Here is a 24,520-nt window from a genome sequence, read left to right as displayed (position 1 = left end):
TGCTTAATTTGTAAAATCATAACCTAATTTGATGTTTAATAGGCTTTTCCTTAATCTCTCTTTATTATCCAACATATTCGCTTATCCAACGTTCTGTCAGCCCGTTTACGTTGGATAAGCGAGACTCTATTGTATATGTATATATAAAAGCTTTTTATAAAGTGTATTTGGGTATTTGGTGCCAAAAATGTTTCTCCTTACCTCAAACCCTTTGACTTGCTGATGGATCAGTTAGAACAAAGAAAGTGCATTTTCCTTCCATCTGACAGCTTTTTTTTATGAACGAAGTGTAAAGAAGATAAATGTGGATTATTTAGAAGCCTGGCTGTAAAAAAAGAAAATTGCTGTTACATGACCACTACCTTACAATGTGAATTTCCTATATGGCACTCGAAAAACGCTATCAAAATTTGCTATAAAGTACTTTACAGGAGAGTTTAGAGTATACTACAAAACTGTAACAACTCTATTCTATTCTGTCTCCTTGTCCAAGGCGGACCATGTCTTTTATTGGTTTCTGCCCCTTTTATGTTGTGTTCATACAGAGGCAAGAGTTATAAGGACTTATATACCATTATATTAAGGACAGAGAAAGCATGGAAAACCTTGTGCTGTATTCTGACAGTGAGTTGTATTCTGATTGCTAGCTCCCTTTTTTCATCAACTAGCTCGGGGACCCGGCGGTGCCCAGGTTATTAGAAGAAGGCATTGTTTGTTTTGTGATGTTAGGTAATATCATTTAAGTTTGGTCCAGATCCATTGTTGGCTGAGTTCAGTGCTGTCTGGATAAGGATGAACGACAACTCCCAGATTCAAGGTCAATCACCCCCAAACCAAGCCATGTTGGGTGTGTGTGCCAAGTTTGGTCCAGATCTGACATCAGCTGGAGTCAGTGCTTTCTGGATGCAGGTGAATTGCAACTCTCAAAATCAAGGTCCATTCCCACTAACCCTGCAGTATGTTGTTGGTCATGGGGCTTCTCTGTGCCAAGTTTGGTCCCAGTCCATTGTCGGTGGGGGTCACAGTATCAGTAAAGTTACTGCAAGTCCCATCATCCGTGGCAAATTTGGTCCAGATCCATCATTGGTTGGGTTCACAGTGCTCTCTGGATGTAGGTTAAATGAAACTTTTGTAAATCATGGTGAATTCTCTCCAAACCACTTGTTCAGTTGCTGATCAATTCCTCTGTTAACTATGTGCCATAAGATAGGGTAGGAAAAGGTTAAGGGAGAGGCAGTGGGTGGGGTTGTGCCAATTATGAGCCCTGGGATGTCCATTCTAGGAACATCTAGGATGAAAACAGAACATCTAGGATGAAATTGTCCCCGAATGAAAGTTTTCACTTGGGTGGGGGGTAGAATGGTGTTTGTGGGGGACACTGGCAAGCTTTGGGCTACATGGTCATGGCACTTACTATAACCTGCATGTCAGTGGACGGAGGGCCACTGGTGTCTCCTGCTCATTCGGAACTATAGCTGTTTGTGGAGGCAAGAGGCTGTCTGTGTAAGTGGACCCCTCTGCCACATACACACATACACTTTTTCACTTTTATTATGTATATAGATAAGCACATTTTCAACATTTAATATATTGTGTTGTCGAAGGCTTTCATGGCCAGGATCACAGGGTTGTTGTATGTCTTTCGGGCTGTGTGGCCATGTTTCTGGAACATGGCCACACAGCCCGAAAGACATACAACAACCCATTTAATATATTGTCCTGCCACAAAGTCCCAACGTACTATATGAAAGAAGAGGGCTACTTTGCCCTTACTCCTGGTGTCTGCTTTCAGCCAAATCAAAAATTTCAGTTAAAAATGCAGACATAACTTTAGACAAACATCACACCATCCTTTTATTTCAATTCATTTTATTTCAATGAGGCTGGATCTAGACCTGCATTAATCTATAATTGCATTCATCTGTATTATAGGACAGTACAGACTGGCATAATCCAGCTCAATATAGTTACTCCACAGCCTGAAACTGGATTATAGGACAGTGTAGATCCAGCCTGAGTTTTTCCTAAATTACAATCTCATTCTGGCAGAATTTAGAGGGTACACCAATAATTTGCATCCTTGGGTTCCCTAAATGTAAATCCTTAAGACATAGATTGACCGACCTAGACTTTGGGAGTAAGGGAAAAGCTTTAAATATGAGTATTGCACTTTCCTCCCATAACTTCTATTTGGATTTTTTTGCTCCTAACTATTTTGAATAAAGTTATTTGGCATTATCTCAGCTCTGTGTGAGTCTGTGGGAAAAGAAATAGTATGTGAATGAGTCAGATACCAAGACATCCAGATCGTAATCCCATGGATCCAATCCAGGACTGGATATAAAAGGAGAAACATAGTCTCATTTTTGTTTTCATCCTAGGTTAAGATTTACAAAGAAGTTGAACAAGAGGTCACAATACAGGCCCTGGTATCTTGCTATGAAGTTATATCATCATAAACCAATTGACAATCAAACCAAGTTGAATTATGGCATCACACATTTGCATACTCAGGAAGGGACCAGTGATGCTGCTATACCACTGGGACCATTGAAGAATAGTAAGTGCCCAACAATCTCAATGTCCAACATGTCCCAATGTAATCAGAACATCTCTTGCATAATGGAACATCTCGCCCTGTTGTACATCATCACAAATCATAGCATGGTTGCATATCGTCTCAGCAACAGAGCTCTATCAATGTAAACACATCTCGGTCAGGAACTTCTAGGTTATCCAAACCACAAGGCGAAGAAAATAGCTCAGAGGAGATTGAGATGTCTACATACAGAGCAAAACGTCAGGGCAAACCTATTTTATCAGGAAAGATTGACTGATGGCACCTCGGCCCAACATATCTAGCAGTAGTTGCACCTCCACATCTCACTCTTTATGGAGTGTACATAGACGTTATATTTCACGTCTTTTGTGTGTGGGAGGGGTGAAGGAGTGTGTGCAAACAGAATGAAGTTGCTGGTGTTTTGCTTCTGTCCCCATAACAATAAATCACGCTAGAATAGGCACATCCATTATTTGGTGGCTACATAAAAGGACAGCTTTGCAATTGTTTATGCTATGACCAGATACGACACTAATCAATCAACAGACATTTTTATAGCTAAACAATTTTATTGAGGTCTCTTTTTTAGTTTTTCTTTTGCAAAATTAAAACAAAAACAACTCCCACCCCCCCGCCCACACCAAGATTTAATGGCCATAGGCAGAATTAAACCAAATGAACCAGCCACTTGGTTGTAGTAGCTGATAACTAATACAGCTGGTTATTATTGCATATACTCCTAGTTCATTTATGCATGTCCATGTCATTTTGGCAAGATTACAATCGTAAGAGTAGCTTTGGTTTTGTAAAACCTCATAGTAATACTTCATAAAACATAGTCTGCTGACATTTGACAACGGAGGCTGAATCTACAATGTAATGGTACAATCAAGAACATTTGTTTGAACTCTGATCTGCCCCAATTGTATGCGGCGAGATCAAGGGGGAGACAATGCTTCTTTCTGTTTGATGTTTATACCCCTTAGGCTCTTTCTATAAGACATTTCAGTTGCGCTCAACCTACTTCCTTCTTTCTTCCTCCTCTTTTGGGAACAGTTGTGACATCTAGACGCCATAAGTGCGAAACGAACTTGGAAAACTCAATTTTTTTTGAACTACAACTTCCAGAATCTGCCAGCAAACACAGCCACTGGGAGTTGTTCAAATGATGAGTACTTAAAAAACTGTGGATGGGACAGTCTTGCATTTTTCCCACCCAAGATAACCGTATGCTTTGAAAATTATCCTGCACCCTCCATTTGAATGAAAAGTGAGCCTCAACAACAGCAGTTTTATTTTTAACTATTCTATCTTCACTCTCCTGATTCCTCATAATCAATTAATTTATAGACCATATTTCTTCAATTGTAAGACACCACTGATTGAAAGATGCACCCTAATTTCAGTACAACCACCATCAACAAAAATGTAGATAGGATAAAACTGTGATTTGAAGACGCACCCTATTTTTAAAGATGTTTACCTAGTCTTAGAATTGGGAAAAAAAACAGTAGATTGAAAACTGGTTTTCCCTTTATAGCCCTTTGCAACGGTACAATGTTTGTTTTGGTTGATGCAGCCAGAATATTAATCATCTACACGTGACAGAATCTCTCCTCTGCCATCTTAAGTAATATTATCAGTTCAGGTATGACATCATTTTAGGCCTCTTCTACACTGCCATATAAAATCCAGATTAACTTCTATGAGCTGGATTACATGGCAGTGTAGACTCAAATAATCGGGGTCAAAGCAGATAATGTGGATTATCTGCTTTGATAATCTGGATTACAGTGTTCCCTCACTACTTCGCTGTTCACTTTTTGCAGAATCGCTATTTTTCAATAAACTCTAAAAGAATATTATAAATCATAAAAAAGTACAATTTACAGCCTAAGAAAGGGAAGGAGAAGCCGAGACAGAAAAGGAGCCCAAGCGGTAACAGGAGGAGGAGGTGATTTATCAACACATGACTGGTTGATAAAGACTTAAAATAGTGTATAACTACTAAAATAATGTATAAATATTAAAATAGTGTCCCTACTTCGCGGATTTTCACTTATTGCGGGTGGTCCTGGAACATAACCCCCGCGATAAGTGAGGGAACACTGTATATGGCAGTGTAGAAGATGCCTTACTTGTAATCTGAATCATTTCGGAAAGCTGGGTGGGTTTCACTGCACAAGCCTTTCTAATCTAAGTGGTTGAGTTTGAACTCAACTGCTGTGTTTGTACATGTAATGGATGAGAGTGATTCCAGGAATGAGAATAAACAATACTAACACTACTCAATTGTAGTAATGTAATTCCACTTTACCGTTCTCAACTGCATCTTAGGAGAATTCTGTGATTTGTAGCTTGGTGAGATCTTTCTAGTTGAGGAGTCCAAATAGTTCTAAAACTGCCAAATCTCAGGATTCAATAGACGAATCTATGGCAGTTAAAGGAGCACAGTTGTGTAGTATGAAACAGATCGTGGTTACAATTGAGACACTTGGAATGACAACTGGATAGAAGAGGGATGGGCAACTTTTTCTCCCTAAACCTTCTGCCTCAATATATATAGATATTCTAACAAGAAATGCCCAGAGCTCTTTAATCACATTTACTTTTTCTTGCAAAATTCATGGCTGGTCAAGATGTTTCTCTGTTCCAGTCTCTTATGGTGATTGCCAACTTTGCCATATGCCATTTAATACCTAGCTCTCATCACTTTGTTGGGTTTTTTTCTCCCTCCCTGTTCTCCACATTCATGGTGATGGCTTGGAAATTTACAGTGTGATAACACAGTGTGACATTAAAGCTCCCAGAAATCTTGTATGAGTGCTAGCCAGCACCTTACCCACCAAATTTCACTGACTGTCTTAAGTCTCGGTATCTAATGGAGCGCTAAAATGTCAGTGATTTTGATTCAGGGCACATCAAAGCAATGGAAACTTGGTAGGAGGCTATGTATTTTTCACCTGAAAAAAAAAGATAGTGACGAAAAGTCTGGGCTTTCCTTTAGGATTGCTTTTGCAGTTGAAAAGGCAACAAATACTTGGAAAGCTTTACGAACGGAAGAGATACACCAGTAGCTTTGGAAAGAGTACCTCCTCTGTATAAAGACTCTATGAGCAATAATGTAACAATGCTCTTAGCCTACGGGTTGGCTCATTCCCAGAGTTAGCACCACAAAAGTGTATCTGCCATGAATCTGATATGTCCACTACATGCAAATGGATGAAGTCGAATGTTAAGAGCATTTATGCATGGAATTCTTTGCTTCTGCTTCTGCTGGAGCTATCAGGGCTATTCCACAACTAAAATATTATTTGGGGAGGGGGCAGATCAGTGTTGGTTACAATGCAGTGGAACGGTTACTTTTTGTTAGCATAACACTGAAAATAGAAGAGATCGATTCATCTCATCAGCCCTTGACAGATGAATATTCACAACAAAGCAGACATTTTTTTCAATATGCAAAAGTTTCTTCCATGAAGAGACCTAGATAATGTGAAAGAAATCATCCAAGCAATTTAAGAGTGCTACTCCTGTTGGATTTAGATTCTTAAGGAAATCTGCAGTGAATAAAGACACAAATGTAACATGGTCTTCTATGTTAAGATGATCTAACACATCTTCATCCAAGGAATACACAAAGGAGGAGATGTTCCACATGGGTGTTGCCTTCTGCTCTTACATGGTAAATACAGGATTTGTCAGGCATCAGGCATCGGAAAAGAAAAATTAAGCTTCATATTCATCAAATGATCAGCAAGGTAAATTTTGTATAATTCTGATGGAGTTGGATCTTGTAATATCCCATTGCTCAGCATGAATACTCTCACCATTATTGAACCTGTTATTGAAAAGGTAGTTCTTGGGAAGTGTTACCTAGGAAAAGTTGGGTTTTTGCTAGACTCACAATTTCTATCAAGGAAACTCATTAGAAATGGAATTTGTATTTGACTGTGCTTGCAGCTGGGTGAAGGGGAGGACACACTGATTATCTAAATTAAAAACTTATTTACACAATTACTTTATGGTCTGTGAAAGAAAATGAACCAGGATTTTTGTTTAAGACCTTCACATAAACAACTGTATAAAAATACTTTCCACTTAGGAAACTGAAAGGATAATGCTGGATTTGTTGTTGTTTTGTATATCTTAAAAAAGAGGGAACTGGTACTAGTTTATACAGTACTTTTAGCTTCTGAAACAACAAATAATACAGACGTTGCTTAAGGAGCTGTTTTGAACTCACTTCTGGTGAGCTTGTGCTTTGTTGATCTTACAAACCATAAATGCACACAGGTGGAAGAAAAATTGTTCTTTCAAACCATCTTCCACACCACTCGCTGGGAGGGCTCCTTGTGGAGGTGCCACTGAAACAAACAGGAGTTCAATGGAGAGCACAGCCTGTTCAACTCCCATTCATTTCAATGGCACATGAACCATTCTTTGTGAACTGCAGCACTGTTTTGATTAAGACTTTTCTGAAAGCAGTGTTTTCCAATTCAAGCCATGGTCTTGAGAGAGACCTATCTCCTTTCCTTAGGCAACTACTGTGGAGGTGTTCCAGAAGCACCATTTCCGTTTCGAATGATGTTTATTCTGCGCAATGTCTTCTTTTTCTCTTTCCTTTTTAACACGCTGGAAATGATCTTCCTCTTTGAGGTACCATACAGGCGGCCAGCGGTGTCTCTCAAAATATTCCTGATTATCTGTATTAAAAAAAACAAGGAAAGCTGTAACTAGACTGTATTTTCATTCCACAAATAGTTAGACACCTATCTGTTTTCCTGAACTACTTCATATAAAGTGGAATACTATGGGCAGAACTTTCCAAAATGTATGTTGCAACACATTAGTGTGTCTACTGTAGTGTGTCGCACGAACATAAAGAGAAGCCTCTGAGTCTATGTGAAAAGAAAAAGAAGAACTGTACAAGGTGTTTTAACTGACAGCAGTATCAGCCATTCATCTAGAGGAATTTCTTAGAGCAGAGCATTCCAAACTGTGTGTCATGACAAGTTAGTGTGTCAGCTGCAATGTGTCGCGCAAACATAAAGAGAAACCTCTGAGTCTATACAAAATAAGCAATAAATAATATATTTCAAAAAAAAGTTTTTTATGAGACATGTCATGTCTCCATACATGTCGTTGTTACGATTTATGTATGTGTCAGTATCTCTTATGAGGGGTTGGTTTAACATCTGGTTTGCTACTAAAACTGAATTGCTGTGTTGCGAAATGATGCATGTCTAAATAGATGCATCACCAACATGAAATGTTTGGAGAGCTCTGATCCAGGGCCATGTTGCTCCTGTGTGTCAGCAAATTTCTCAGAATGTAGAACCTCTATAAGACTTCTGGAAAATGATGGTTTTCCTTTAAAAAGACCACCTCTTCCGTTTCTAGACTCTACCATAAGAACTAAAATACATGGGAAGTCCAGGTACAGGACTTTCTTCCCATTCTCTAATTTTGGAGATTGTGTTCTCAGACAGAAAAACCAGAAGCAACTTTTTAGAAATGATACGTATGAAAAGTATAAAATATTAGAATATAATACATTCAAAAAAGGAAATGCCAAGTCTGTGGGGTTAAAAGATCCTGCAGAAATGCAAGGAATACAAATTCAGTAACAAATGTGAGAGCAAACTAATGTCACAGTATCAACAAAGAGGAACAATATAAGATGATAATTCATCCTGCCAGTGTGCTGAATGTGGCCATTGACACTCTCCCTTGTAGCCACCAGATTTGCTACAGCCACACAGGGGCCACCATCCTGCTAATGACATATGCAGGCACCATGTATATGGAATTATTAATTTTTTGACAATGTGGAATAGCTGTTTTCAGCCACGGTCATCAACCATTGATCCACAGATATACCATTTTGGTCATCAGTAGAGAGTTTGCAATCTGCCTGTGGATTATTTATGTTATGCTGCATGAGCAGTTGCTTGATGGACTAGTGGGATCCTAATTCGGCTGAGCAAACTGACCCAGCGATGCAACAAGAGTGACTGCAAGGCATTTCAGTACCAACCAGACTTTGCATATGTGGTGGAAGGGCTGGTATATATTCTTCCACTGGACAGAAAAAGCTGCTATTTCCCTTGGCTTTAGATCTTAAAATGAGGCTGTCTGCTCCAACTATTTTTAAAATATATGATCTTAAAGTTTAAAAAGAAAGCTCTAGAGTGTTTTAACTGATTTGTAGTTAGTTAATATGCTAAAAATGTTTTTATTGACTGCACTTCAGTTTGGAGACCCTAGTGGATTGAGCGGTGATAAAGATAGCCCATAAATAAATACATTCTAGACCTAAGGGGCATTATTATATTCTAGACATATGAGAAACTGAGAGAGTGAAGGTTGCATTTTCTTCTGAAAGGTTCTAACCCACTGGTGACATGCAAGATTTCCCTTTTTTTACAGTTATATAGCAGGCAGTTCAAGGCAAAAAAGAAAAGGAAAATGTGATTTTTTCCCTTGCAAATTTGTATTTGATATGTTCTCTTGCCTTGATCATTTTTTTACTTACTGAGTCTGGGAAACAGACTGCATAAGGATAACTCTTCTTGCATGGCCGGGCCCAAACCTTGATTATGCATACATTCACCCATTCCTTTGGCTGCACATGCAGTTGCACAACTCAAGGATTGTGTGGCCCAATCAATGCCTAACTGAATGAAGTATTTTCACATTACACAGATCCAATGTAGGATATTGGACCATGCGCCCTACTGTTGGAATCAGTTCATATTATTTCTCAACCTCTCTCTCTCTCTCTCTCTCTCTCTCTCTCTCTCTCTCTCTCTCTGTGTGTGTGTGTGTGTGTGTGTGTGTGTGTGTGTGTGTGTGTATGAACCTGGAAACTTTCAGGGGGCATAATTCATTCAAAAAACATGATGACCTCAGACCTGATGTATTCCCCCAAGCCTCTTAGAAATAATCCGGACTCTTTTTTGGCCCCTTCTACACTGTCCTTCTATCTTAGGATCTGATCCCAGAGTATCTGCTTATCCCAGATTACATGGCAATGGAGACTCATAATCGAATTCAATTTAGATAATCTGGGATCAATTCCTGGGATATAAGGACAGTGTAGAAGGGCCCAAATAGCCTGCAGGGATTCTGGGGTGGGTGGGAAACTGGGCAGAGATGCCCTCTGGAAAACACCTATTCCCATGACTCTCAACCTATTCAAAATCTTTTGGGAAATGTTAAAATCCTTGGAAAATCTAGATACAGTAGAGTCTCACTTATCCAAGCCTCACTTATCCAAGCTTCTGGATTATCCAAGCCATTTTTGTAGTCAATGTTTTCAATATATCATGATATTTTGATGCTAAATTCGTAAAAACAAATACATTACTGCGCATTGAACTACTTTTTCTGTCAAATTTGTTGTATTACATGATGTTTTGGTGCTTAGTTTGTAAAATCATAACCTAATTTTATGTTTAATAGGCTTTTCCTTAGTCCCTTTTTATTATCCAAGATATTCGCTTATCCAAGCTTCTGCCGGCCCGTTTAGCTTGGATAAGTGAGACTCTACTGTATTTGGATTGTTGTTTGTAAAGCACAGACCAAAAGAATAAAGAGAAAACACATGCACAAACATTGCACAAAGGGTTGAACAAAAAAAACCTCACCAAGGAGCCTTACCAGGAGATTTAGTTTTGATTTCCTTTCGGAACTTAGAACAAACACTGTTGTAGTTGGTGCAGATATAGTGCAAGCACCAAGCTGCCAGCTGGTTAGCATTATGGAACTGGAAGAGAAGACAAGTGAATTGATATATCCTGTGTCGTCAACAGTGGGTTTACAGAAGGGTTTTGATGCTTAGGCAAGAGAAAAATAATCTGGAACTGAGCCATCTCGGCTAATCATGAATGTTTAACATCACCGCAGAACACAGCATGATGTTCAGCACAATGAAAGCATAAAGGCTGAGGAACCTAAAATTAACAGCAGCAAAATGTGCCAAGGTCCAGAGGAGGAGCAGGTGATGTGTTTTTGAGACAATGTTCTAAAAGCACGGTTGCAGATTTGATTCTCATTCAAAAAATTAATGGAGATGGAATGGGATCGTGACAGATGAATGCAAAGGAAATTAGTTGGGGCAGCAGACCACTAGAAGCTAAGAGGGAATAGTTTTGGGGGTGAAGTGGGAGGTCATGAGACAGACAGAGGTTTCTGTGTTTATTTTGTCTTGCTAGCACAGACGCTGGGAAAAAGTCTGCAGGGAAGAACTGGGGAACAAAATGGGGAACTTGAATCTCACAGATGCCCCTGAGTCAGGTTTCCTCAACATAGTACCTTCCAGATGGGGTGGACTGCAACTCCCATCATGGCCATGCTGGCTGGAATAAAGGGAGCTCTAATCCACATCTAAATGGTCTAACTTGAGAAAGCAGACCTGAAAGGTTGAACTTTTTAAAAACATTTCTCCCCCAACTCCACGCACCAGGGCTCAACATCCAGGATTTAGACCACTGGAGGAAAATGCAGGAATGTGCCTACTCTTTAAGCTTCCTGCTGATTTTTCTCTCCCAATCTTTCATGCCCACAATTCTGCAGCAAACAGAGATTAGGGAATGCATATTTCCTAAAGACATGTGTATTTTCACATTGAACTTTTTCAAGAAACAGTTGGAAGACGAACCTAATAAATCCCCAAGGCATTTCACAGATATTCAATAGCTACAATTAAAATCACAGAATTTTTTTTAGAAAAAAATCTTAAATATCCTTTTATCCTTGGAAATATAGGTTGAACATCCCTTTTCCAAAATCTGAAATATTTCAAAATCCCAAATTGTCCACATGTGTGACTGAGGCAGTGACCAATCACAAAAAAATTATTTCATTAACAAAATTAATAAAATATTGTATAAAATTACCTTCTGGCTCTGTTTATAAGGCATAAATGAAGAATCAATGAATTTTGTGTTTATAGATTTGGGTTCCATCTCGAAGATATACATTAGGAATATATATTCAAGTACAGATATTGCAAAATCCAATAAATAAAAAAATAAAAAATAAAAAGAAATCCAAAACACTTTTGAACTGACGCATTTCCAATAAGGGATACTCAGCTTGTCATACCTTTCCAAGCATACAAGAATGATCAGAAGAGCTCTGCTCCCTTTTACTGCCATAAATAATACATTACGTCCGGGTAGCACTAACCTGGGCTATTTCCAAGTAGCACAGAACTTCTCCATCTATACTAACACCACTCATTGCAGTTTTGGTAAGCTCCTGCACCGCATGTTGCTCTGTAATGGTTGAAAGGGAACACAAACCAATATGCTTTGTAACATAACAATAGTTCACACCAGTCTCTAAATCAACTCCATTGTTTATTCATCACAAGACTGCCCCAGGAAATGGGAGAGAAAACAGTTACTACAACACTGCAATTTGGAGCTCATGTGGTTTTATTTTCAAGCCAAGGAGTAATCTTGTTTCTAGCCAATTCTCTTTGAGACAATGAAGCAACACTGGCAATTCTTGCATTAACTATCATGATATTACTAACACAATAGTTAACCAAGTCAGACTAGGGCAATAAAAGTAAACTTGGACTTTTTCTTTTATGTAGACATATTTGAACTGGAATTGAAATTGCTTAAGACTCTGTAATAGACTCTCAAAGCCAAAATTGACAATGGGAAGTTGAATGCTCGCACTTTGGCAATTAAGAGTAATCATGTTGCCTAATAGGCGCTCTGAATTGCAGAGTATTATTGGCTTTCTCTTCCTTAATCATACCCAAGCTTTCTAGTGGGCTAAATTACTTCAACACAAAGAGAGCTGAAAATGTGTACTTTCATTTGGTTTTGCAAAACAAAAGTGAATGCTTGTGTTTTGTTTGCTTAAAGACGATGAAAAACAACCACCAATAATGTCAACATTACTAGCAAGAAGTTGCTGCCAACACCGGTGAATTGCTGCAAAACCTTACCTGCCAGCGCAACTAAATGTGGAAGGCAAAATCTGTTCGCCAGAGCAATTAATTCAAGTGTGTCCAGCTCTTGACTGGACGAGAGATGCTTGGTGTACAGATAATCCAGAACAGCTTGCATGGAGGCCTTGTTAATGTTGGGAAGAACAACCTGGAAATGAGCAGAAAAGAAGGTATATTTAGGATATGTAGCACTCAGAATTGGTCCAGTTAAAGACCAAACACATGGGACATGTGACTCTTGCTATTTCCCCACATTCTAGAAAACTAAGAAAAAAATAAAGTAAAAAATAGAAGAAGCACTTTATTGTAAGAAAAGCTAGCCCCCAACCAGACAGGGGTTAAATCTATATGTGAGGCTGTATGTGCACTAGACTAAAGATGGGAAGGCCTGGGAAAAAAAATTGAAATATTGCGTAGAAAAATTGTTTTTTTTTTCCAAAGCCAGCCCTCCCCCCAATTGAAAAGTATGTAGAATATGTTATTTTCCAATGATAAGTAATATATCTATGACCTAGTATTCAAAATATATACCATGAAGACCTTAATGAAAGATTTTTCAAAAAGACACTTTTTGTTTCTACACACTTTTTCCTCAATTTTTTTTTCTGGAAAAATGGCTTTGGAAAAAAGAAACCAGGAAAAAAACTGTTTTTCCCAGATCTAGGCCTTCCCATCTCTACACTAAACGAACGACTCCCATTTTGCAACCTGCATTTACTGTTGTCCCAAATAATTTGGCGTGACTCTTGATTTGTGTAACGTTTTCTGCTTTTCTTCCTCTTTAAAATATTCACCATAATTTAGACTGAGAGTTAGCATGATATAATAATAATAATAATGTTTATTTATACCCTGCCTCCATCTCCCCCGAAGGGGACTCGGGGCGGCTCACAGATAATACCAGATAAAAGCAATAACAATATACAATACATCAATGAGCAAAAACATACACAAATTATAAAATTTAAACATTAACCTCTAGAAATAAAAACACACTTAATAAAACAGGGAATTATAAACAGCGAGGTTATGATAATATACTAAGTAAAGTGCACATTATAAAAGTTGTAAACTCAAGATAACAGATGAAGTGCTGCAGTTTCATTGGAGTTGTTTAAGCATTGGACGAAGACTCTGGGAAATCAGGGACTGAATCCCTCCTCAGCCATGGAAATTCAGTGTGTGACTTTGGACAATTCACACTCTCTCAGCCTCAGGGCCCTTCCACACAGCCATATAACCCAGAATATCAAGGCAGATAATCAACAGTATCTGCTTTGAACTGGGTTATCTGAGTCCACACTGCCATATAATCCAGTTCAATGTGATTTTATACAGCTGTGTGGAAGGGGCCTCAGAGGAAGGCCAACAGAACAACAACAACAGAATAATTGAGATCAGTGTCATGAGGGGAAAAGCAAGGAACTACAGTGTTCTCTCAGTTATCACTGGGGTTAGGTTCCAGGACCACCCGCAATAAGTGAAAATTCGCAAAGTAGGGACACTATATTTATTTTAATATTTATACATTATTTTAGTAGTTATACACTATTTTAAGTCTTTATTAACCAATCGTGTGTTGATAAATCTCCTCCTCCTCCTCCTGTTGCAGTTTGGGCCCCTTTTCTCTCCCTTTGGCTTCTCCTTCCTCCCTTCCTTAGGCTGTAAATTGTAATTTTTTATGATTTATAATAGTCTGTTAGAGTTTACTGAAAAACCGCAAAACAGTAAATCCGCGAAAAGTGAACCGCAAAGTAGTGAGGGAACACTATAGTAAAGATGCTTTAACATTTGACTACTGGATATTCTATTCATTCAAACTTCTCAGATTTCAGGAGATACTTCATACATATTTTAAAGTGTATTTTTGAAACTTTAAAAGCTAAAACATTGATTTTTTTAAACAACAATTTAAATGGAAGCTGGGCTTCTTAGAAAGCTAAATCTTGGCCATTGCACTATGGTGGTGGGAGAGTATAAGTGATTCGGAGACCCAGGTTGTGTCAGACAGACCCCTTTATTGAAGTGAAAGCATCCAGAAAAGAGAGAAGGCAGAACCCCCAGGAAGGGAGAACTGTGCACCACATAGATAGCAGCATTAAACAAGGCTGAATAATTCAGAAAGCCGACATTTATGATCTTACAAGATGACACCCGAATGCAGGATTTCAAGGAGGACAAAAGGGAAAGGTGAATATGCTTTTCAGAAAAGAAAGACAGTTGACTCTGCATAGGCTTGTTTTAGTGTTATCTTGCTTGTATGTAGAAACAGGGAAGTTGGGGGTGCATATTTTTCCCTAAAGAAAAGAAGACAGGATGGCATAGGTGACTAATTCTGTGACTGGAGTATGCCCTGCTTTGCTCCATCCTCTCCTTTCCTGCACAAAGTTAAGGTGGGTGAATGAATGACCCTGCCAGCTCCTAATGTATTATCAGGGTCATTCATTTACCCACCTTACCCTGTGCAAGGAAGGTGAGGATGGAGCAAAGTAGAGAATACTCCAGTGACACTTTGAAAATCATCTTGAGTACTAGCTGCATGTGCTTGGCTCCCACACTACCTTTCCTGTGTGAGAAAGCCAAACCAATGAAGGAAGACTTAGCAAAGTTGGCTGCACTCAGCTGGGGCTAACATTATTTTTGTGGCTACAATATAACTAAAGGTGGCATATATTTCTCTTGATTGCATAGGGTGAATTTCATTTTCTTCAGATCATCACCCTCTATGGTACTATATCAAATAAGAATGTTCTCCTGTAAAAGATGATTGAAGAGACAGCGACTTAAGTCATTTCTCTCTGCACAGAGGGACTTTTTAAAAATATCTCATCAAGGGGTGAGCTGGCAGAGACTGGAACCCTAAAGAGAGGGCTCTTCATAGAGGGCTATTGGTTAAATTTGGGAACATTGAGAGACACATAAATAAAATTGACTTGATTTCTATTCAAGTCAAAGACCTTATAGGTGTTTAACCTTAGTCTACTTATACATCTCTGTGTAGAAACACAGAAGCAGGTGTGTATAACCATCACATGTCAGATGCTAATAGGAATAGAAAATGGCTTGATCTTTTCTAAGCTGGAGAAAAATAATATATAGGGAAAATGAATGCACATAATGTCAAGGTCACTTCCCACTGTCATTTTCGGACTTTGCCTCTGCACTAACTCAATCTTGAACTTAATATAAACAGCGTGTAGCTAAAAATAATTCAGAATGATTTCTGGATGCTGATTATTTTTCAGCACCTAGCAGTATTACCTTTCTGAGGACAATTGCTTCCAGTAACTCTGTTTTTACTGCTACTTTAGGCACTGTCAATGACATTTCTCCCAAATGAGGAGCAATTACAGCTATGGGCATTGCAATTGGGCACAATGAAGAAAATGGGTCAGTCCCATTCTCCGTAACAGGGATAAATATGTCAGTGTTTCATATACTTTGAGTGCATCATGCTCCCTCCTCCCCCAATTTAGATGTACACTTCATCTCAACACTAGAAGAAAGCCTACTGTTGTGACTGCGCCTTCGGGGACTATGGATGATGGTGGTGGGATTAGGAGAGGAAGGAAAAATCCTCGCGAGGAGGGCTCACTGGAGGAGTTGCGCAGGAAAAGGATTACAGAGCTCAATGGGGAATCTTCTGAGGAAGATTCAGATGGGGAGTTTGGGGAAGAAATGGATGCTGGTGAACAGGTGGTGGCTGAGGAAGTGGGCACTGAATGGGCACAGCCACCGGAAATGTCTGGGGAATTGGGGCCTATGGATACTATTGAACCTTGGGTATCTTCAGGAGCAGATCCCACTTGGGCTGCTTGGAGAAGGGAGGATGGTTCTTTAAGTGTGCATGGGGTTGAGTGTGGGCAGGATGACTGGAACTCCGATGAGCAATTAGGCACGCCTGATCCACGAGCTCTAGCTGTGTGGAGTTCTGACTGAGTAAGATCCGGGACACCTGCTGTTTGGGTGTGGGTGTTTGGACACCCAAGAGGAAGGGGAATAAATTGGGAATGTTTGGTCATTTCACTTTGCATGTGGTAAGGTGTTGCTGAAGCGCCATTGGGATTTCTGTTCGTTCAAGAAGACTGGACTGGGACTTTGCTTCTGATGTAAGTTATCTGGGTTGCTCTGCAACGGAGGGCTGGAACTGTGTGGGTTTCCCTGGACTGCACTCTGATGACTATTTCTAGCTGCTGTTACCTTCGTTGCCTTGGCTCTTTGTGCCATTTCGTGGACCTGGTTTTGATGACTGCACCCTTTTGGACCCTGGACTGGAACTCAACCTTGCTTCTGCCTTCGCCCTTTGATTGATGTCTACCCACGGCTCTTGACTACTGGCTTGCCCTCCTGACCCTGCTGCTGTCTCCTGCCCTGACCCTGGATCACCCTGACGCCTTTTCCTTGGAGCTCCTGGCATTATCTGCATCTTTGAAGCAGTTTGCTGCAGTTCCAGTTTATTTGTCCTCAGACCAGTTTGGTGATTCTTTTGAGAACTGACCCTTTAAATCCACAGAGCCGGCTGTTTGCAACAGAAAGGGCTTGGACCCACAGTGCCTTTTGCACCGGCTCTGTTGGCTTTGTTTTCCTGTTGGGAGTTCCGGATTTAAGCTACTAATTGTAGCTCTTGGAAGGTTTTTGGAAGGTTCCAAGTCCTTGTTTGTTTTGTCTATTTTTATAAGTCAACTCAATTTGTTTTAGAAGCTGAATTGAAGCACCTTTTTAGTTTTATCTGAATGTTTGCGTGGATAATCCGGTTGGCTTGCTAAAACATACTTTTGATATATATTTTTGTTTGGACTGCTTTTAAACACTGGTAGTTAAGTGTTTAAAGCTATCATCTGTGTTTATGTTTACTTTTTGGCCTATCTCCTGAATAAACTCTGTTTTGTTCGTTAATTGGCGTCTGACTCTTGACACCTACTGAGAGTAGATTTTCTATAGATATACCTGGATAACTTTAAAAAGACAGATGTTTCTGTTGCCTCTAATGAACTAGGACAAAAGAAATAGCACAGCCATGTCCTGGTGCAGATGTACTGTGGAATAACCAGCAATTGCCCACCCTCCAGTTAGAGTAATGACTAGCTTAATAGGTATGTTTTTAGGGTCACATTTGGACATTAACAACTATAAATGGGAACTATCAAAACTAATGATCAACAAGTAACAAAAGATTAACAAAACAGAAACAGCAATAGAAACAAACCCCAAAATTCACTAGGAACCTTTAAAAACCAAAAAGGTAAACTAAAGGGCTAAATATGGATTAAAAATCAATCAGGTCATAGAACTGATGAAATAAAAATGGTCTCCAGGTAGTAATGAGCCAGCACTGGTGTAAGAAGCAAATGAAGTTTTTGAAAATCGTTTGAAAACTTTGGCTGGTCAATAATGCTATGATTAAATTACTGGTCACAGCCAACTATAGGGATCAGACACCCTCCTTTTATGATACCTTCAGTGGCTACAGGTCTATCTCCAGAAACAACTGAAATTGCTGATTATGATCTGTCAACCTCGATATGAATTGCATCTAGGCTTTGCCAGGAACCATATTACGCCATATGAGAAGGGCCATGCCCAAATGTGAGCAGGGTGATTCTATTAGAACTGTGGCACTACAAGATGAATAGTCACCTGCAAAAAGTGTGACATTACTTAGGAGCATTTATGATGCAACATGAAACATTCAAATACCCTTTAAATATAACCAATGAGTGAAAATCCGGGCATCCATATCTTTCCTATTACATGTTAAGTATCCTCCTTGTATATTGAGGAACAAGCCCCCCTGAAGGGCCAGACGCATCTCTAGAATATTATAGGGAATCATTTCTTAATTGTATCCTTGGGAAGCACATAAAGTATTAATGAAACTCAAGAGGCCAAGGGAAAACTGATTAAGACTTTTCACTACAAAGTTACATGAGTACACTAAATCCTATGGCACTGTTAAATATCTAGAACCCTGGCAGTTCTGCCTCTTTTGCCAATGCAATTTTTGTAGAAGACTGTCATCAAGTCCCAACTCACACAACACCCTTCACCTTTTCACTGACAATAATTAGAGAGGAAGAAATGATGAGGGATGGGCAGCGATTTTCTTTTTCTGTCCATGACAGAATTATGTCGACTTTTCAGCAAAGCAGGAGCGATCTGACGATCACACAGTGCCCAAACGAAGAGGAGAATCTAACAAGCTTTTGATTAATGTCTCTTGTCAACCGTATATAAGAATCACATTCACTTATATTGCTTCCTAACGTGAGGTATAGAATATATTCAGTTTAATGAAACTTGATGCTGTGACTATTTTAATAAGGCCATATATCCTCTATGATCATACACCCTCTTAGGCCAGAGTCATTTGCCACGTGTTTAGGCTTCAGCATGAAAGGGTGACATCACACCTCCAAGAAAGGCAGAAGGAATATGGCTGATGCATTTTCAAAGCTTTGCACGTACAAAGACCAGGGTGATGTCTTCAAGCTACTCCTCGGGTTTCAGGTTACAGATATTTACTCCTAACTGCTTCTCTACTGCTTACCTATCATGGGGATAAGACACGCCATAAGCACTTAGATATGTCAACTCCAGTCACATTTATTCTTTGCAGGCCCTGCAGAGTGGCTTTGAGTGAGCTGGAGTTTCTCCACATTTAATGGCAACATGGTTTAGTCTCATAAGCAAGTTCATTTACTTTCTCTAGTGTAGCTACATGAAACGAAATGAGAACACCATACATTCAACTCCTTGTGAACTTTAAAGGGATGTTCATATAGGAGGGAGTAAATAATGGTCCTTTGCAAATGGCCCTATCAAATCTGGAACTAACTCTAGGCATGTGATAAGGGGGATCATGCCTCTGTCTACATCTCCTTACCTAGGTGTTCCTCAGATTACAAAACATCATCTTAAAAGCCCCCTTCCCACAAAAAAACCCTATAAACCTTGAATCAGAGTGAATCCTGGATGCAATGCAGCTGAAAAGAAGCATGTGGATTTATTTTCAGAGGACAGAATTAGCAATGGGAAGCTAATCCTGCATGTATCTGGTCAGTGGGGATCCAAAATCATGTTCAGACAACAAAGAATGGGGGCGCGCCTGGCTTGACAGCAGTATGTGCGAAAAAGACCTTGGAGTCGTCGTGGACAACAAGTTAAACATGAGCCAACAATGTGATGCGGCAGCTAAAAAAGCCAACGGGATTGTAGCCTGCATCAATAGGGGTATAGCGTCTAGATCCAGGGAAGTCATGCTCTCCCTCTATTCTGCCTTGGTCAGACCACACCTGGAATACTGTGTCCAATTTTGGGCACCGCAGTTGAAGGGAGATGTTGACAAGCTGGAAAGCGTCCAGAGGAGGGCGACTAAAATGATTAAGGGTCTGGAGAACAAGCCCTGTGAGGAGCTGCTTAAAGAGCTGGGCATGTTTAGCCTGCAGAAGAGAAGGCTGAGAGGAGACATGATAGCCATGTACAAATACGTGAAGGGAAGTCATAGGGAGGAGGGAGCAAGCTTGTTTTCTGCGGCCCTGCAGACTAGGACACGGAACAATGGCTTTAAACGACAGGAAAGGAGATTCCACCTGAACATCAGGAAGAACTTCCTCACTGTGAGGGCTGTTCGACAGTGAAACTCTCTCCCCCGGGCCGTGGTGGAGGCTCCTTCTTTGGAGGCTTTTAAGCAGAGGCTGGATGGCCATCTATCGGGGGTGCTTTGAATGCGATTTCCTGCTTCTTAGCAGGGGGTTGGCCTGGATGGCCCATAAGGTCTCTTCCAACTCTACTATTCTATGATTCTATGATTCTAAGAAATTATGCCCCTCAAGAGTCTTCTTCTATGGGGTTAGGCTAATGAAGGTGACTATTAGAAGAAGAGCTATGATTATCTAAATATTTTCTCGAGAAATACTTAACTAAAGTGTATATGTGTGTGTGGAGCCTCTTTACAAAAATGTATTTGGAGTCAAATCTTCAAGTTGTAAACAGCTGCCACTAGAGGAGGGCAAAGATTCACCATCTCCTGAAATGCTTTAATCTAGAGTACAGCAGATTGGAAAGAAATCAGTGTGATGTAATGGTTTAAGTGTTGTACTAGCAGACTTAGGAGATCTCTAATTGGTCATGGAGATTCTCTGGGTGACCTTGGGAAAGTCACACTCTTTCAGCTTTACAGAAAGGCAAAGGCAACTGTCCCTGAACAAATTCTTGTAAAAAAAAAATCGTGGTAAGTCTTGGGGTCACTATGGCTGGATCTATACTGTCCTATATCCCAGGATCTGATCCCAGATTATCTGCTTTGAACTGGATTATATGAGTCTACACTGCCAGATAATCTGAGAAAAGCAGATAATCTGGGATCAGATATTGAGATATAGGGCAGTGTAGCTCCAGCTTATACAATAACCAGAACAGATTTGTTCCCTGGAGAGAGTTTTTGTAGTTATTACTGGCCATTTCATGTAAATGTATGACTTATGGCTGCAAAAGAAGAAGAGAGTTCTTTCTGCAGAATTTCAAAACAATAAATAAATCTGGAGGAGCTCATTACATTCATGATGACTTGTCTCATTGTTTAGGTGCTATACATACTTTAGAACCTGCCACTTCTCAATATTATTTCCATACTCACGCTATTTTCAAACTTAAAGATCTCAGATATGGCACTACACGTGCTATGCAAATCCAATACCTCTGCAATGAATATTTAAGGTTACCATGAAGAAAACAAGCTATTAGGGTTTATAATTAGGAAGCAGATTGTAGAAACTGAATATATGTTCTTGTTGTAGAACACTGCTTACTAAAAATCAAGGTATGTATTTTTAATGAACCACCTGCTGAGAGCACCTCTAGGGAAGGAATTATGCTTACTGCTGTTTTAAAAGTAATGAGAAAAAAATACGTAGAATGCAGTCTTCCAGAATATTAAATACATAAAGAGGGGGGAAAGGGTGTGGGGACCGAGATATAGCAATGTAGAGGAAAATAATTTCCCTTGATGTGGGTGTATCTTTCAATAGTAACCCAAAAGCAAAGGTGCTACAGCTAAAGTACGATGAATAATTAGAAAATTATTCCAAATATTTGGGTTTATATAAATATTAATCAAGGTTGGACTGAGTTTCACTCTTGTTTTAAAGCACAGACCGTAACCAAAACATAGCAGATATTATTTTTCTATACTGCTCCCAGTTTTGCAATACTCCACTTTGGTATTATTTAACAATAAAATTAAAAGAAAATTTTCTGCATTATTTATCATGTTGTGCTGGTCTTTAAAAGTTTTGCATTGAAGAATGCATTTGTTTTTATTTGATATTCTGAAAAATCATGGATTGGTTAGTATAACACTGAAGACCATCTGAATATAGATTTGGCTTTCTAGCATTCAGACAATAGTTTGCTTTTCATTCAAAGAAAAGGTGGCTGCTGGAGCATGAATCTATGGGGGAATTGTGACCGAGACCGGTCAGCCTGAAACCTGGTACTCTCTGTAGTTGTTGACCTATAGAAGAGTGACTTGGGTTGGACCGACACTGCCCTATAATCCAGTTTCTGAATTCAGATTATTTGCTTTGAACAGGATTATGTGAGTCTACACTGCCATACAATTTAGTTCAAACCAGATAATCTGGATGCAGAAACTGGATTATATGGCAGTATAGATGGGACCTCGAAGAGCTGGTCTGGGTTTTTCCATTTAATCTATAATAGTATAAGGATATCAGCACTGACTTTACTTTAAAATGCAAAATTTGCTTTGACCTACTGGGTCAAAAGCAGAAAGCTAATTAAAGCAAGATTATGTTAGCAAGAAGAATAATTTAGAATCTATAATATTGTGAAAATATTGTCTGCACTATAAAACATTTTTAAAAACTGTAACAGTTTAGCTGCCCAAACTACAAAGTACATTTCTGAGGTTACACATAAAAAGGACAAATACCTCACTGTTTGAGCTTTCCACAAATGATCCTCCAAACATTGCAGACATCCATTCACAGCTGCAGATCAGCAGTGGTTTATGGGCATTGATGTTTCCATCTTCCAACTTAAATGTCACATCTAACCATGGGATCAAAGAAACCAAGTTATAATTTAAGGTGCCAATTGCTTGCAGTCAAATGCACAAACTAGAATGGGACATCATAGAGAGATAACCTTTTCAGGATGTCCTTCATTAAGGATCTCTGAAAGGACACATAGTTATGTTTCAAATGCGAAGCAGAAAGCAATTTAAACCCTAGATTCCACAGAAATAATTTTAGCAGCCTTTGCTTAACAAAGTCCAGCCATGAAGGGCTTCCTTTATGTCAAGGGTAGGCAACGTGGGCTGGGCATGGGGCCTCTATCCATCTGTGTGGCTTCTTGAGGTTACTTAGGAACTCATGTTTCCAAATTGGAGAATGGGGCAAAGTCGGTAAAGAAAACTGCTGCTCTGGAAAACCTCAAGGAGTAGCAGTACATCTGTAAAATAAGGCATATATGTATATACGTACACACTGCCTCACTTCATCTCAGAACTGCATTTTTGCAAAGCTAGAAGTCGACTGGTGTTTAATTTCTTGAAACACACAACACAGGCTGGATCGACACTGCCCTATATCCTGGGATCTGATCCTAGATCTTCTTATCCCAGATTATGTCCACTGTAGAATCATATAATCCAGTTCAAAGCAGGGTTGTTGTGTGTTTTTCGAGCTGTATGGCCATATTCCAGAAGTATTCTCTCCTGACGTGTAGCCCACATCTATGGCAGGCACCCTCACAACCTCTGAGGATGCCTGCCATAGATGTGGGTGAAAGGCCAGGAGAGAATACTTCTGGAACATGGCCATACAGTCCGAAAAACATACAATAACCTTGTGATTCCAGCCATGAAAGCCTTCGACAACACAGTTCAAAGCAGATAATCTGGAATCAGATCCTAGGATATAGGGCAGTGTAGATCCAACCAGTCTCTCCTGTGGCTAAGGGCCCTTCCAGACAGCCCTTTATCCCAGAATATCAAGGCAGAAAATCCCACAATATCTGCTTTGAACTGGATTATCTGAGACCACACTCAGATAATGTGGGATTTCCTGCCTTGATATTCTGGGATATAGAGCTGTCTGGAAGGGCCCTAAAAGTGTCCCTTGGATCACACATCATACTCTCCTTTACACACAGAGGTAAGTGATTTCAGCTAGTCAACATTTTTAAGCTAGTCAGCAGGCAGCACAGAGCATCTGACACAAAGCATTTTCATGCAATTCATCACAATCAGTTCATGTCTAATAATTGCACAGGAGGGATTGGCGACAGATCCTGTCTTTTTAAAGCAGATAGCAGGCTCAGTCCCAAACACCAGCACGAGCAATGGAGTCGAACCAGAGGAAGAGATTCTACCGAAATATTAGGAAGAAGTTCCTGAAGGTAAGAGCTGTTCAACAGTGGACCTCACTGCCTCAGAGTATGGTAGAATCTCTTTCTCTGGAGATTTTTCAACAGAAGCTGGATGACCATATGTCAGAGGTGCTTTGATTGTGTATTACTGCATGGCAGGGGGTTGGATCGGAAAGTCCTTGGGAGTCTCTTCCAACTAGACTCATAGAACAGAATTACAGAATCATACAGTGGAAGAAATCGCAAAGGTTATCCAGTCCAAACTCCTGCCATGCAGGAATACACCATCAGAGTACTCCAGACAGATGGCCATTCAGCCTCTTTATAAAAATCTTCAGAGAAGACTCCACCACATTCCTGGATAGGTTATTCCACTGTCAAGAAGCTCTTACCATCAGGAAGTTCTTCAAAATGTTAAGGTGGAATCTTTTACTGTAGTTTGAATCTGTTGCTCTTGCTGTTTGGGACTGAGTCTGCTATCTGCTTTAAAAAGACATGTCCTGTCACACTGATCTCTTTTATGGAATTATTAGATATGAACTGATTGGGTTGAATTGTGTAAAAATGTTTTGTGTCTTTAGATGCTATGTGCA

The 24,520-nt window shown here is 39.6% G+C and overlaps 1 protein-coding gene across 6 annotated transcripts in view; it reads right to left on the bottom strand.

Moving 5' to 3' along the window:
• Window positions 1-3,109: 3,109 nt before the first annotated feature.
• rhobtb1 (Rho related BTB domain containing 1) overlaps window positions 3,110-24,520 on the bottom strand; it is a 126,484-nt gene continuing 105,073 nt past the window's right edge. For all 6 annotated transcript variants that reach the window (XM_062977372.1, XM_008114768.3, XM_062977371.1 and 3 more), the window contains 5 exons: window positions 22,489-22,607; window positions 12,534-12,684; window positions 11,756-11,844; window positions 10,226-10,331; window positions 3,110-7,266 (listed from right to left, as the gene is read on the bottom strand). In XM_062977372.1, the coding sequence (XP_062833442.1) occupies window positions 7,097-7,266; window positions 10,226-10,331; window positions 11,756-11,844; window positions 12,534-12,684; window positions 22,489-22,607 (635 nt within the window). In that variant the 3' untranslated portion in view covers window positions 3,110-7,096. The remainder of the gene's footprint in view (window positions 7,267-10,225; window positions 10,332-11,755; window positions 11,845-12,533; window positions 12,685-22,488; window positions 22,608-24,520) is intronic.

The sequence above is a fragment of the Anolis carolinensis genome, chromosome 3 (genome assembly GCF_035594765.1).
Source record: "Anolis carolinensis isolate JA03-04 chromosome 3, rAnoCar3.1.pri, whole genome shotgun sequence".
Classification (NCBI taxonomy): Eukaryota; Metazoa; Chordata; class Lepidosauria; order Squamata; family Dactyloidae; genus Anolis; species Anolis carolinensis.
Note: the sequence above shows the minus strand (reverse complement) of the source record. Positions and strands in the feature narration are given on the sequence as shown.